General features: G+C 35.8%; 1 protein-coding gene across 1 annotated transcript in view; it reads left to right on the forward strand.

Moving 5' to 3' along the window:
- The window catches only part of LCORL (ligand dependent nuclear receptor corepressor like), a 61,453-nt gene extending 57,527 nt beyond the window's left edge, over nucleotides 1-3,926 (forward strand). Inside the window, 1 exon segment of the mRNA XM_085223412.1 lies at nucleotides 1-3,926. Coding sequence (XP_085079538.1) covers nucleotides 1-1,373 — 1,373 coding nt within the window. The 3' untranslated portion in view covers nucleotides 1,374-3,926.
- Nucleotides 3,927-13,785: the final 9,859 nt, after the last annotated feature.

Below are 13,785 nucleotides of genomic sequence, written 5' to 3' on the forward strand. Positions count from 1 at the left end.
TTAATAGATTTGAACAGATTACTAATACCTGGTTGCGAGTGGGGGGAAATGAGTTTGATAAATGTGTATGTGAAAACAGGGGTCCCACTGAACAAGACTGTAACAATGAAATGTCAAACCCTTTAGACTCCTGCCTTGTAGAAATTGAAACATCACCTATAAAAATGCTTTTTCAGAAAAAATGTAACATGAATGAACTCTGCACCTGGTTTATGCAAACTACAGAAACGCAGTCTCTCTCACTAGTGAGAAAGGCAAATGCTCGCAATCCTTCAGAAGTAGTTAGTACTAGAGAGATAAAGATGGAAACTAAACAATCTGATCTTAGTACTTGCCTTTTCAGAAAGCACTTTAAAAAGTTTGCACTATCCTCTCCTTCAAAACCAGCAGGGAAATTACAAATATTACATAATATGGTGAGGTCTCCAGTCTTAAGCATGAAAAGTAATTTCGCATTAGCCAGATTAAAAAGAAATGAATTTAAAAAGTTACAGCATGATAGGTGGGGACAAACAAAAAAAAAGCTGTATAGCCAGGCTCCTGGAGGCTGGAAATCGAAAAAGAAAAATTTACAGTTTTTTTGCCAAAGCCAGTTGTTTAAAAGTACAAGTGGGGAAAACAGTGATGGAATGCCTGTGCTCCAGGAAAAAAATACGGTAGAAATCCAGCCCACTCAAACTTTGGTAGAATCTCAGAGTAGCCTCTTGCCAACTGAGAATGAAGCCAGAGATGCATTTGTTCAACAGATGATGGGATCTTCTGACTTTAACCCACATCCCGGTTTAGCAAATATACTTAAGTCACATGCAGAGACAAATGAAAAAATTTGTTGCCAACAAAATGTTAGAAAAGGACAAAGCCAAGATAAACTGTTTCCAAATACATGGAAAGCCAAAACCTTTAAAGATTGTAGAATATTTCTGAGAAAAATCAACCATATTGAGCAGCACAATTCGTTTAAGTTAAATAATGTCATTTATTCTCCTGAAGCTGTTGAAAGTAAAAGCCATCAGGCCTATTTGGAAGAAAAAAGGCATCCTCTTTTGAGGTCCCATTCTACTAAGAAAAACACATTAAAGAAACAAGAGAATGAAATGGAAACACCTAAAGGATCTAATTCTTCTAAAGTGACTGAAAGACTGGATGACCAGTTTCACAGCAGAGAATTAAGTAGTGGTGTAAACCATGATGATAATCCTGCTGGTAGTTCTGAAGTTCTTATCAGAATAAACAAAAGAAAAAGTCCACAATGGGAGACCACTGATACAAATGTAAGAAAAAGGCATAAGAGACAATCATACAATAGTGGACAAATGGCAGCTTATTACCCAAAGTGCCAAGTAGGTAAGTTCCTGTTCCCCCCCTCACCTTAAATTGCAATCTTAAATAATTAGAGAGGTCAAGCAACTAAGCACTTTGGATTTTTTTTAATTATATTCATATTAATTTCAGAGTAGTAACGAAATTAAACATAGCAGAATAATTATAATTCAGAAATACAAATTCGATACATATAAAATATTTTACGCTAATTTTTCAGTTGTAATAGGTTTGTTACATTTTTTTATGGCTGTAGCGTGGCAAGGTGAAAGGAAAAAAGCTAAGTATTACAGTCCAGAGAGTCAACAAATCAATTCTGACATATTGAAGTCGGTGGCAGCTGGTTATTAATTTCAACATGAAGAATTTCATTCCGCCGTGTAGCTTCTCATATTCTGAGGAAGGGTAAATTATAAAATGAAACAGAAATTCAGCTTATTAACCAACAGAGTTGTTTGAAAACAAAACTTTTTTTTTGTCGCTTAAGTATTTCTAATGTAAATCTGTAATGGTTTTGTAATTAAGTGGTAAAAAATAGCACTATGTACTTCTGAGAAGTATTCGTTCAGAGATCCGTTTTAGTATCCATTCAATGCCAAATGAAATATGCTGACTCTAAAGGGTTTGTGCATTGAATCCTTACAGAATGATTTGAAATACAACATTAGTCTAGTTGAGTACAGTATACAGCTATCATGCTGAATGCATTTGTTTGGAATGTTTTTAGGCTAGTGTGAATTCAATCTATTTTTAAAACTAGATATTTATAATACATTGTTATACAACTGTGATCTCAGAAAGGCTGGTATATGCTTACAAAGGGGATACACTTGTGAAATTGTTTCTTCTGTGATATGAAGAAATCTCCTTAACCAGAAGTCTCAACTAATTTCAATAAAATAACTAACATGTTAGGTATCCACATAAGCAGAAAAAGAGTTCTGCGGAAGGAATTCAGTTACTGCAGAAATACTTGTTTTTAGAAACAACCCTGTATGAGCTAATCTGACTCTATTGCCCAAAGAATAAAGATAAAATTTGAAACATCAGAGCAAAATCTTATGTCCCCCTTTGTATTCTATTTTGTAGAAAACTATCCCAGATAATAAACTGAGGCATTAATTTAAGTTGTAATATAAACAGTATTATGGCTCTTTGTATACTTGGTTTCTTTTGTACTTGATGTAATATACAATTCTTCATATTAAGCTCATTTGGTGTAATCATACAGTGCTTTTCTGAGGTACAGAGTTTTTTTCATTTATACTCTTATTTTTAACTTACTGATTTGGGGCCAAATAACATAAAGAAAAAACCCAACTTGTTTTTCAGAAGTTCAAAGTTTGACACGAGGTTGATATAGAAAAAGCTAAAACTAGAAAAGGAAAGAGTAGCATCTATTTGCTTCTTCTTACCAGTGAAGAAAGAGCTCTCTCTTCTTTTTATTTTGTAATTTTGACTGTAGTCAAGAAAATTTTGCATTCAATTTATATTTATATTTAATTTTTTTCTTGCTATAGCAATGTAAGACCTGTTACTGTGATATGGTCTCATGTTAGTTTTAATTGGGACTCTATTTCATTTACCTGATAACTTTCCTCTCATAGTTTTGGATCTTTGGAAAAATCTGTTAACTATTTTACATTACTTCATTTACAATTTTTGTTTATTTTCCCTCTTACTCATAGTTAATCATATCAATTGTTGTCTTTAGAATGGATATAACAGAAAGTTCCTTGATAAAGGAAATGTTAAAAGAGAAAAAAATTACAATTCTGGAGCTTTCTCCATGCTTGTAACTCTGTCTTTTTTCAGGGTACTGTTTTGGTATAGAAATTGTCTTGTTTTGGCATGTTGATTCAACATTGTGTACTGTCTGCACCGGCTAGGGAAATCATAAAAATATTTTTAGTCTAGCATGTAGCTACTGACTAAAAAGAAGGAACATGATTTCTATCTGTGCATGCATGCATTTTCAAACGTAGTTCTTGCATCTGGAAGTTTAATGCACATGGAAGCATCATTACTTGTTCATATGTCCTTTGGATTGTATTTTTGTTGATGTGGTATCATAATTTATATCATCATTCTGTTGCCATGCTTGAAATGTTCTTATGGTGACGCAGTCAATATTTAAAGTTTTTCTTCAAGTTTTTCTGATCTTGGTGTATTCTTAAAAGATGGGGATATTGTGATGCTGGTTTATTATGAAGCATTGTGGCAAGTAGGCAGAATGTTGTCAGATTTTGTGTATAGTCAATTCTTGTTAAAACATACTAGTGGAATTGCCAATTGACTTTTTACGGTTCAAGGTAGTACCAAGAAACAAGAACTAGCCATGCAGTCAATATAGCAAGAGAAGAGAATGAATCATCTTTTTATTTTTTTTATTTTTTTTTTTACACTATCTGTTTTATTCAAAGTGAGGTTTAATGAGTAATAAACAACAACTCAATTTCTCAACTGTTGCTTCAACAATGCATTTATGTGTCAAGGGCAATTCCTTTTGCTGTTGATGTATGCTGTGATCATTTAAATTACTTTTTTGTAAGAACACTGAAACATGTTTTCTTTGCCACCACAACAGTAAATTGTGTTAAAAATCATTTAGGAGAGCATTTATGTTTCTTTCCATGAGGATGGTTCAGACCACACTCATGTGCTTTGAATCTGCCAAGCTTAATCCTAAAAGCTTCAGTAGAGCCAAGCTAAAATGAAAGAAACTATTATCGTTCAATAAAATGGAATAAAAGACTCTAAGAATATAGTTAATATATTTTTTAAATATATGTGGATTTATGGGAGCTGAAAAGGAGGTCATAGACCTCCTGCAGTAGCAGGCAGTATTGCATGCTGTGATGACATGACATACCTGTCCTCTTAGCCTTTATACTGGGCTGGGATCTCACACAGAAGAGCTTTTAAAAGTATGTTCTGATAATAATTTTGCTTTTCTGCTAATAGTCTGGAGTTTAAGAGAAAAATTCTAATGTATTTCATTGGCAGGGAATATAAATTTTCTATTTTAATTTATCATTATATTTGAATAATGTTTTAATATACCTTATTGAGATCAAGTTAGCTTGACTCTAAAAATGAGGATTTGCTAATCTTTGTAGTCATTTCAAAGTTGACTTCAGGAGTCATGAATCACACTGAAACCTGGATATTTTTATGAGTTTAATTGTTCTCTTGATTGTTTGTGTAAGATAACATGTATATTATTATGGCAACAAACAAAATTTTCCACAAACAAGATTTCCCTTGACAGACTTTTTTTTTTTTCAAATTGGGATGCAATGCTGTGTACACATGAGTATTGGTATGCATTAATATTCCAGTAATGTTGCTTATTTGACTTACAGTGGTCCAGTCCAACAGAGAAGGCTATACAATGTAAATAACTTCTACTGCTGTAGAAGATATTGTAATAACCTAGAGAGAAAACCAAGGTTTTTAGGAAGGCTTCCCAGCTATCTCTTTCACGAAGGAGAATGTTCTACATTCCTAATACAGAACAAATGTAAAATATTAGATGAGGTAAAGTGCAAGAGACAAACCAAAACTGCTGATTTCAGGAAACACTTTTTAACAGCCATATCTTAGCTCTTTTCTCAAAGGCTTCATAAGAAGTACTTAGCTTCAGGATGGTTCAGTGTGGCACAGATGGAAATTTTCATAACTAATTCCAAGACAGTAAGTTACTTTTTCACACAGACATGAAACAAAGTAAGAAAATTGATTGAAAGCGTAGCAAAAGTAGTGGAAAGAATAACTACTCTCATTAAGTGGACCATTTTTAATGCAGAAGTATTAAAGCTGAAGTGCAGACTTGATTTATAATTGACTACACGTATGTAATGAATCCTGCCTCATTTATTTGACTTGATGATCTCTACCTCATCCCCCGAACACAGTAGTGGTGGCTCTAATACCATGATCTGATGCTTCAGCTTCTTTTACACCACGATTCTCCGTAAGCCACGAGCAGTAATGCAGTCCTTCCTTCTCTTGGCTTTCTCTCCCATCATATGACCTAGTGAGCAGAACCACTTACAAGTTGAGGAGTGTGTAAGTGTTGGGTGCTGTCTTAAGTTGTGATCATTTACATACCACCTTGGGATATGCTGTCTGTCATGCTTTTTGAAGGTTCTGAGCTTATTTGAATGGAAAATTTATTTCAAAGAACACAGCTCAAGTCTTCCATTTCCTTCACCTCCAGGAAATTTCAGTAGTTTAGTGTTGAGTTCACTATGCTTTTGTGTAGGATCTATATACCCAGTTTTACAAAGATTTTTTTCTTTTCATTTCATTCAGTATTGTTACATCATATCACTTTAATTCTATTTCCTCCAAAACTAAGAACCTCACGCTTTCTTATTTGTTCTCAATTCAGAATAAAGTGATAGATTTTTAGCTTTGTGTAGGGAATTGATAACACCATCTAAATGTGTCCTTATGTTTTTGCTTAATTCATTCTCAGGAAAAGAAATTAGTAGTTATCCTAGCAATTTTGAAGATATGACGAGTACTCAGTGGTCTTTGATTACACTCAAAAAAGGTATGTTCTAGATTTAGAAAGCAAGGGGAAGACTTACGGTGCCGATAAGACTGAGCTATTTTTTGCATGTATTCTTGAGTAGATTTTCCCTCCTCTTTCACCCAATCAACAGACTCCCCTTGAGTGATCAGAATCCTTCTTCAGTTTTTCAGGCCAAATATACTACTGCATTAATTATCAGTTCATCCCTTAAAAAGCACTGTCCTTTCATTTTGCTTTAACTGCAGAACTGTGCTTTACAAACATTGTTTAAACAAAAATTGGGAGTAGTAGAAGTTATTCTTTTTTTTTCAATGTTTCATTAGCAGTACTCTAAGCACTGTTTGCAGTACTGTGTAGAGTTGTGAAGAATTCTATGAACTTATCTGAAATTTTGTTTCAATTTAGGTAAACAACACTTAGATGCTATTAGAAATTACATTTCTGTTTTTTTCATGTTCCTTCTCAATTGAATTTATTCTGTAACTCGGTAGTAATTTAACATAAATAAATTCAAGGTGTATTTTAAGGACAGCATTTTGTTTAAGGCATCAGCTCTTATTTCCAAACTGCACGTTTGTGAATGCCAAAACAGTTTTGCAAGAGTTGCAGAATTATCAGTCCAATTTCATCCTATTTTTTAACTGCTTATTTTTCATTGTGTACTTCAGCTGTTCTCTAATTTATCTCTTACACCTGATAGATTTGTAATATATATAAACAGGAGTTCAGTCAGCCTTCGTCATAGATTTCTTCAAATCCAAGCATGGAAAATCTTTTCTGAGTAGTCATGACTACTTTTTAATCCACCTTTTCTTAAGAGGAGGTAATTTTTATTTTTTTTTCCTGCAGAAGAAAGATACATGTCTTTTCCAAAGCAGGAATATACGCAGGCTTTGTCTTCCTAGTTCCATGCTTTTGGGCCAACAGCTGTGGATGCCTCGGAACTCTAGAACTCTTTCTGTTTGTACTCTTGTGGAATAGGTCTAGCAATTTATGTCTCTCTTTACATTTTTTCTTAACTGAACAAAGGGGACCTTTTTCTGATGATTTTTTGCACATGGTAGGCGTGTGTTATGTTCTAGATTGTTCTTCAGTGTTCTCTGGTATAATGGTATCTGTTGCTCTATTAAGTATAAATCTATATCTATTAAGAAATTCATGTTTTCTGGGATCTAAGTTTGTTTTCTGTATTCTGTTGTTGTTCTTGTCAGCCTGGTGGGTCTCACATTCTTCTTTCAGTAGTAAACTTGACTTCTGTCTGCATTCATCTTTATCTGTTCTTTACCAAAAATGAAATGCAGACATACATTTCACAAACTTTTCTTTCAGTGGCTCTGCCAGCTCAGCCCTCTCCATCCTCTTACTTTATGCTCCTTTCAGTCATACGGGTGAAAACCTGTGCTTTTGCCTTTTGTCATGCTGTATCTGTAAGAGGGACAAGAAGCCTGATTTGGTTCTTGCTTTTTCTTCAGTGATGACCAAGGTTAGGCTTGTCAATAGAAATTGTCTGAGTGTAACACTTCACATAACATCTTTTCAAGGGCATAAGCCTATTCATTTCTACTTGGTTTTGAAGATTTTAGATAAGTTGCATATTTTTAAGCCATTAGTGAGTAACATGATTACATTCTTCATGTTTTTCCAAGCAGTTCTTAGGTAAGTACTCTAATTTTTTTGTTTTTACTTTGTAGCTCAAGGTGGAATATTTCTAAATAGTGATCCTGCTAGGAATTAGACTGAAAGTTCCACATTTCTTGTTAGAATACTCTCATATGTAAAGACTTAGGAACACTTAGGGAAGTCAGTCTTTTAGGATGGACGTTCTTACAAGTTCCTCTTACCATCATGTAATCGAGAGATTATATTTGGCATTTTACTGATACAGGCTTGCCCTCAAGCTTGTACATTTCCAACCATTAAAATCTTAATTATTTGCTTAAAATAATGGATTATTTTCCTGTATATGAAATATAAGCCTAGCAGAAAAATTCGAGGAGATGAAATACAATATGATGTCTTTCTTACTCGAAAATCAAAAGTAGTCTGACACTCACTTAAGTGGTGCTTTTTCCCAAATTTTGGGAAAAACATGTACTTAAAGTTAGATTTCAGTGTTCTTAATGATTTTATTGATTGTTACTGCAAAGTACTCAGTAACAGTCACTTGTTTTTAAACATAAGAAGCTTATTTACAAAGTGAACTAAGAGGTAAGAGCTATAGGTAAGGCGCCCATTGTTAAAATTAGGGTGGAGTTGGTTACCCGTGTTTCCAGTTACACATATTTGTTTCAAAAAAAATTTCTTCTTTGGTACATTTGTTCTTGAGTGCACGTCCATCAGCTCGCTATACTCAGCTGTTTTAAAATTATATTCAAATAGTAGAAATCTCAGAAAAGGAAATTACTAATTTGCAAATTATTGTCTGACCTTCCTTAATTCAGAAGCCTGGTGCCTTGTAAGTCGCACAGGGACTGTCTCATGTTTCTGAGATGATCTCCCTCCATAACATAACTGCGTTTGTAATGCCAAAAAAATATTTTGAATTAAAGGTTGGGGATTAATCCAATTCAAATAACAAGATATACGTAGTTGTATTCATTGTAGTTTGGAGGTGGCGGTGCAGCCCAAACCAACATCCTCAGTTGTGAACGTACAAACCCAAGCCCCAACATCCAACCTTGTACAAATACATTTTCAGTATGAATAAGTACAGTTAAAATAGCAAACACGTATGTTATAACATGTTTCTAAAGAAAACTGCACAACAGTTTGAGGTGGGTTTTTTTTTTTTCTTTTTTTTTTCTTTTTTTTTTTTGGCTATTCTGTTTTGTTTAAATTGATTTGTATGCAGCTAGCTTCCATTAGTGCATAGAAATTGTTTTTCTTTTGTGGAACCGAGGCCAACTTGTTTCATAGCAGTGCCTAAATAGATACTAAAAATTAATGATGTTCCTCATGAAATGAGTGATGCTTACTTCCAGCTGTTAGCTTATTAGCTAGTTTTGCTTCCAAGGTTTTTCAGTGACAGTATGCTATGAAAGATTAGAGACAGGACTATTTTTTCTTTAAAAAGATTTAATAGTAACAGTAATAAAATATGCTTGAAAATTGTATCACTTCTTCATACCATTTTGGTGACAGTTTACCCTAATATTTTGCTTTCTTTAACAATTCTGTGCTCTGTGCCAAATAATGTTTATCACCACAAAGCATAGTGGTTCTTCTAAAAAAAAAACCTTAAAAACCACAGTACTAGAAAACTAAGTCAAGCTGCTTTAAACAAACTCTTAGTTATTTTTCTCATGTATCTCATATGTATTTACTTCGTGTTTTCTTTGATTTTATGCACCCATCCTGGTTCTGACTTCTCACACTGTATTTTGGCCTCAGTTCACTTCCAGTCTCTTATATTTTGTTTACTGTTTTATTTTTCTTAGTGTTCCAGCTGTGTTAAATACAACTCACATGTCATTTTTAGATCACTCCCTTCATACTGGCTATCTCCCCAAATTCCTGTGATCTGGTTGGGTGTGCCATCTGTTTTCAGGGCGCTTCTCTCTCGTGCATTAGCAAACACAATTCCATTCATTCACTTGAAAAATATTTATTTCTTATTACAATGCGAACCCATTTGATAAATGGAAATGAGGCATAAAGAACTTTCTGAGTACATTTCTTTGATGTTGCATTTTGGCATTGTGCAAAGACAAGTTCAAATTTCAGAGACAATAAATCTGACAGTGCATGCTTGATTTGCCTTTGTTTCAATGTATGTAGCGTTAGCAAATCAGCCTCTGCTTGAATGAGTGTCGAGGTACTGTAGTCACTGCATTTAAGCTGTACAGATTCTACTACTTCATTTTCTGGGAAATCATTGAATGGGTTGTACGTGTATAACTTAAACAACATAAAATATTTTCTCTTTCCACTCCATTTTTTGAATGCTCTGGCTAAAAGCCTCATCACTTTGTATGAGTACAGTGTATCAAGAATGCTTGTATGCTTTCTAAGGTATAGATTTGGACATCATTAATAGTGTTGTTTTGTTTAACAAGTCTGGTTTGCAGAACTTGTGTCAGATAGGAGAATTCAAAAACAGACTGACAGCTCAGCCAATCAAGGAGATACATTGTACTATGAAACCAGTATTGCTAATGATTAGAGAAGCATAGCCCTGCAGCAACACTTGCACAGACATTTTACAGCGTACAGATGCACAACATCTGATGGTAATCTCTGACAGTAAGTGCTGAGAAGTCTCCTAACAGATAGCAATTATCCTTATGCCTACTTTTCCTGTGTGGCCTTCACATATAGTAGGCAGAGGTTAACTATACAAATGCATGCACTTCAGCTAGCCAGACTATTTTAACTTTGTCATTTTCATATAGTAGGTGTCATTTTCCTCTGGTTTTCTTCAGGAATGCAGTTCCAAACTGCAAAGAGAATAAAAAGCTCAAAGAATATCATTCTCTTTTTGTGCTTGGCAGCCTATCATCTTATACAGAATTGCTCTGTAGTGCCAGCAGTAAGAATCAGTATTACTGTAACTGGATGATTGGATAAAACTAAAGTAACAAGAGAAAGCTTCAGAAAGAAATACTTATGTATTTAATGGAAATGTAAATTGAAAGATTTTTCTATTTTTTATTATTTTTTATTATTCTTTTCCTTAACAATAGGAGGGAAATGTAGTGGGGAGAGAGTCCTTGTAGGTCCTGGCAGGCCTGGATACTTGGCCACACAGGCTTTTCTGCATAAATAAGGCTGAGTAGACAGATAGGACTTCAGAATCCATCAGTATTAATTTAAATTGTCTTCTATGATTTGTTAGAATAGCAAAGGCAATTGCTCTTTTCCCAGCAGTGCTGAAAAAGGGAATTCAGAGGTGATTAGTAAAGGCAACTTGGGAATCGTTACAATTCCTAAAATAAAAATCTTGTGATATCATCAGTGACAGCTTCCTAGAACCACTTGCTTCGTGTACCACTGCTGCCAAAGAAAGCCAATGGGTCGTGAGGCATCCCCACACTTCAGTGATGAGGCAGAGCACATCCATAGTGACACGCAGCACCCAGCTTCTCCTTCTGCTCCACTGCTTCACATGCACTCACTTCCTATATTCAGAGTTAGAAAACTTCTTAAGACTGAATGTGCTCCTCGCAGAGTGGTGCTGTAGGACTCCATGTGAAGAAGCACCTGTATCTGACCTCCAAAACTTGCGTGCATGGAAGCTGAGCGACTGAGTCATTCTCACATGGACTAAAAGAAAATAGATGATAATTGCTGTAATAGAAAACAGATGGCTTCAGAATTGGGACACTTTAACCTTTTCGGAGACTGACATTTAAGATCAGTAAAATGTCTGTTTTTGTCAAGGCATTTCACCTAATTAAGTTAAAGGGAGCTCCATCCTCCACCCAATGCACACCTTGGAAGTGGAGGACACCAAAAGGATATAGAGAGGAGATAATGACCTACAGCCCAATTCCAAGCTCTACCGAGATAGGCTTTGTGGCTTCTGGTAGCATCAGACTGTATCCCACAGTTCTTCCTAGCAGAAGCATCGCTGTACAAAGCATCTTTCCAACTTGAAATGTGTTATACACACCAACCTTTCGTAAGCAGAACAGGATAAAATTTAGAGTAGAATATACTGATGGATCTGAGTGGAGAAATCCAACTGCTTCTATTTAATTTTTTTATTTTCCAGTATCTACTTAGAAATGCTATTGAAATACATAATTCTCACACCTCCTATTACATCACAGCTAGAAAATAAATCACTACTGGCAAAAGAACCAAAAATGAGATGAAAGACTAGGTTCACGTTGCTTAGAAAATATATTAATGCAGCTCTCTAACTTTATTCTTTCCACCTTGCTTATATTAAGGTCCAACTCCTGGCTCCACACAAGACCATCCAAAAATCAAACCATACTTCTGAGACCACTGTCCAAATGCTCCTCAGAGACCAACAGCTTGGGGCTTTGCCCACTGCCCTTGGCAGCCTGTTTCACGTCCCCAGGCTGTTCCTCCCTTCTGTTCATCTGCTCTGGGCTGAATGAACCAAGGGAGTTCAGACACTGTTCGTGCATCTCACCATCTAGACCCTTCCCTATTTTTGTAGCCCTCTTTTGGAAACTCTAACAGTTTTATATCCTTGTATCCTTGCACCCAAACATGCACTCAGTGCTCCTTGTGAGGCCACACAGCACGGAGCAGAGGACAATCCCTTCCCTTTCCTGACTGGCAGTGCTGGGCCTGATGCCCAGGGGATGATTTCCCTTTTGTCTGCCAGGGCACACTGCTGGCTTAGACTCCACTAAGAGTCCACTAAGATCCCCAGGTCTCTTCCCAGCTTCTCATTTCCCAGTCTGTACAGGATTGCCCCATGGCAGGTACAGATTCTACCACTTGCCATTGTTGAACTTCATGCACTTGGTGATTGCCCAGCCCTTGAGTTTGCAAATTCTAGACTCTCACGGCATTTATGTTCCTTTCAGCTAACCAGGACAAAACAAACAAAACCAAAAAACTCCTGTACTATCACTTCAATTAGCTGTTGAGTTTTTCAGTTGGTTGCTCCTAGATCAAGCTTTAATACCAGGCCGCGCCTGGAAGGCAGCAATACTTCAGAAGTCAGCCCTACTTCCTTCTCATGTGTACTTAATCCTGAGGCTTTGATTTTCCTCACAGCGAGAGGGCAAAGTCTCAAATCTGAAGAGGCTGTAAATGCAAAAATTTAACCATACTGACTGAAGTCTTTCTCTGTCACTTCCACCTGCATGCTCTGTTTCCAATGGGAACGAATTAATCAGAGTAACAAAAGCACGTGCAAACCTGAAAAGCCATGAGGGAAAAAGGTGCAAAGGCATAAACAATACAAAGATTGCTCCGAAGAGTAAGGACCAACAAAATACTGGTTGGGGAGCAATACCCCATTTACAGAGGGTTAGGAATGAGGATTAGTAAATTAGAAGTGCAGTACATGTTCTTTGTATTGTTACAAAGGCACGAAACTTTCCAGAGAGCTTGCATAAAAATGTAGAGCATGAAAATTGTGTTTCAAATGATCTGTGAAAAATAATGAATTGCCACTTCAGCTGTTAAACAAGCTGTAATTCCCTCTTGCCATTAAGAGAGAAAAAGTTTAATGTGAATCAGCCAATAGTACTTAAGTAATGCAAACCAGTACATCTCAGGATGGAGTCTTACAACTACTTGGCATGTGCAACAAAGTTAATTGTATGGTTACCTAATCAGTAACTAGAACTGCAGTGAACACTACATGCTGCAGCACATTCAATCCTTGATAATCTGCACTTAAGTTCTGCGGTAGACCTGGCTTCCTGAAATGCAGAAGGTGGGGTATTCTGCTGCTTAAAGATTCCTTTAATAGGAGCAAGTGGGTGCAGGTACTTTACTGCATGATTGTTACCTCCTAACCTTCATTACGATATGTAGAATTTCATTTTTACTATCTCAATAATTAGGAATATTTCCCACTTTTTACCAGTCTTGCACTTTGAGAAGGATGGTGATGAGCACTGTTGCGTATGGGACAAAGATCTCTGCAGTGAAATAGAGTAGGGATGGAGAGGTTTGAAATTCATTTCTTGAGGTTGTTTGTTGTTTTGATTTGATTTTGTTATTTTTCTTTCATTAAGAGTCTCTGCCTCTTCCTTTCCTCACCTGAGCATGAACCACTGTAGTGCTTTATATGGCAACATGGTTCAATCCACATTTATGTCCCGGTTTGCTTAGTGATCCCCACAGAGAACCGGGTTTCTTTTCCCTCTTCTATTACTTACTGTCCTAGATTTGTCTCTATATTAGTCTTTTTATGGCTGTACGAACATAATGTCATTAAAGACAAAATAATTTCTGCCCATTTCCTGTTCTGTGGTTTTAGTGTGGAT

The sequence above is a fragment of the Meleagris gallopavo genome, chromosome 4, assembly GCF_905368555.1.
Source record: "Meleagris gallopavo chromosome 4, MGAL_WU_HG_1.1, whole genome shotgun sequence".
Taxonomy (NCBI): Eukaryota; Metazoa; Chordata; class Aves; order Galliformes; family Phasianidae; genus Meleagris; species Meleagris gallopavo.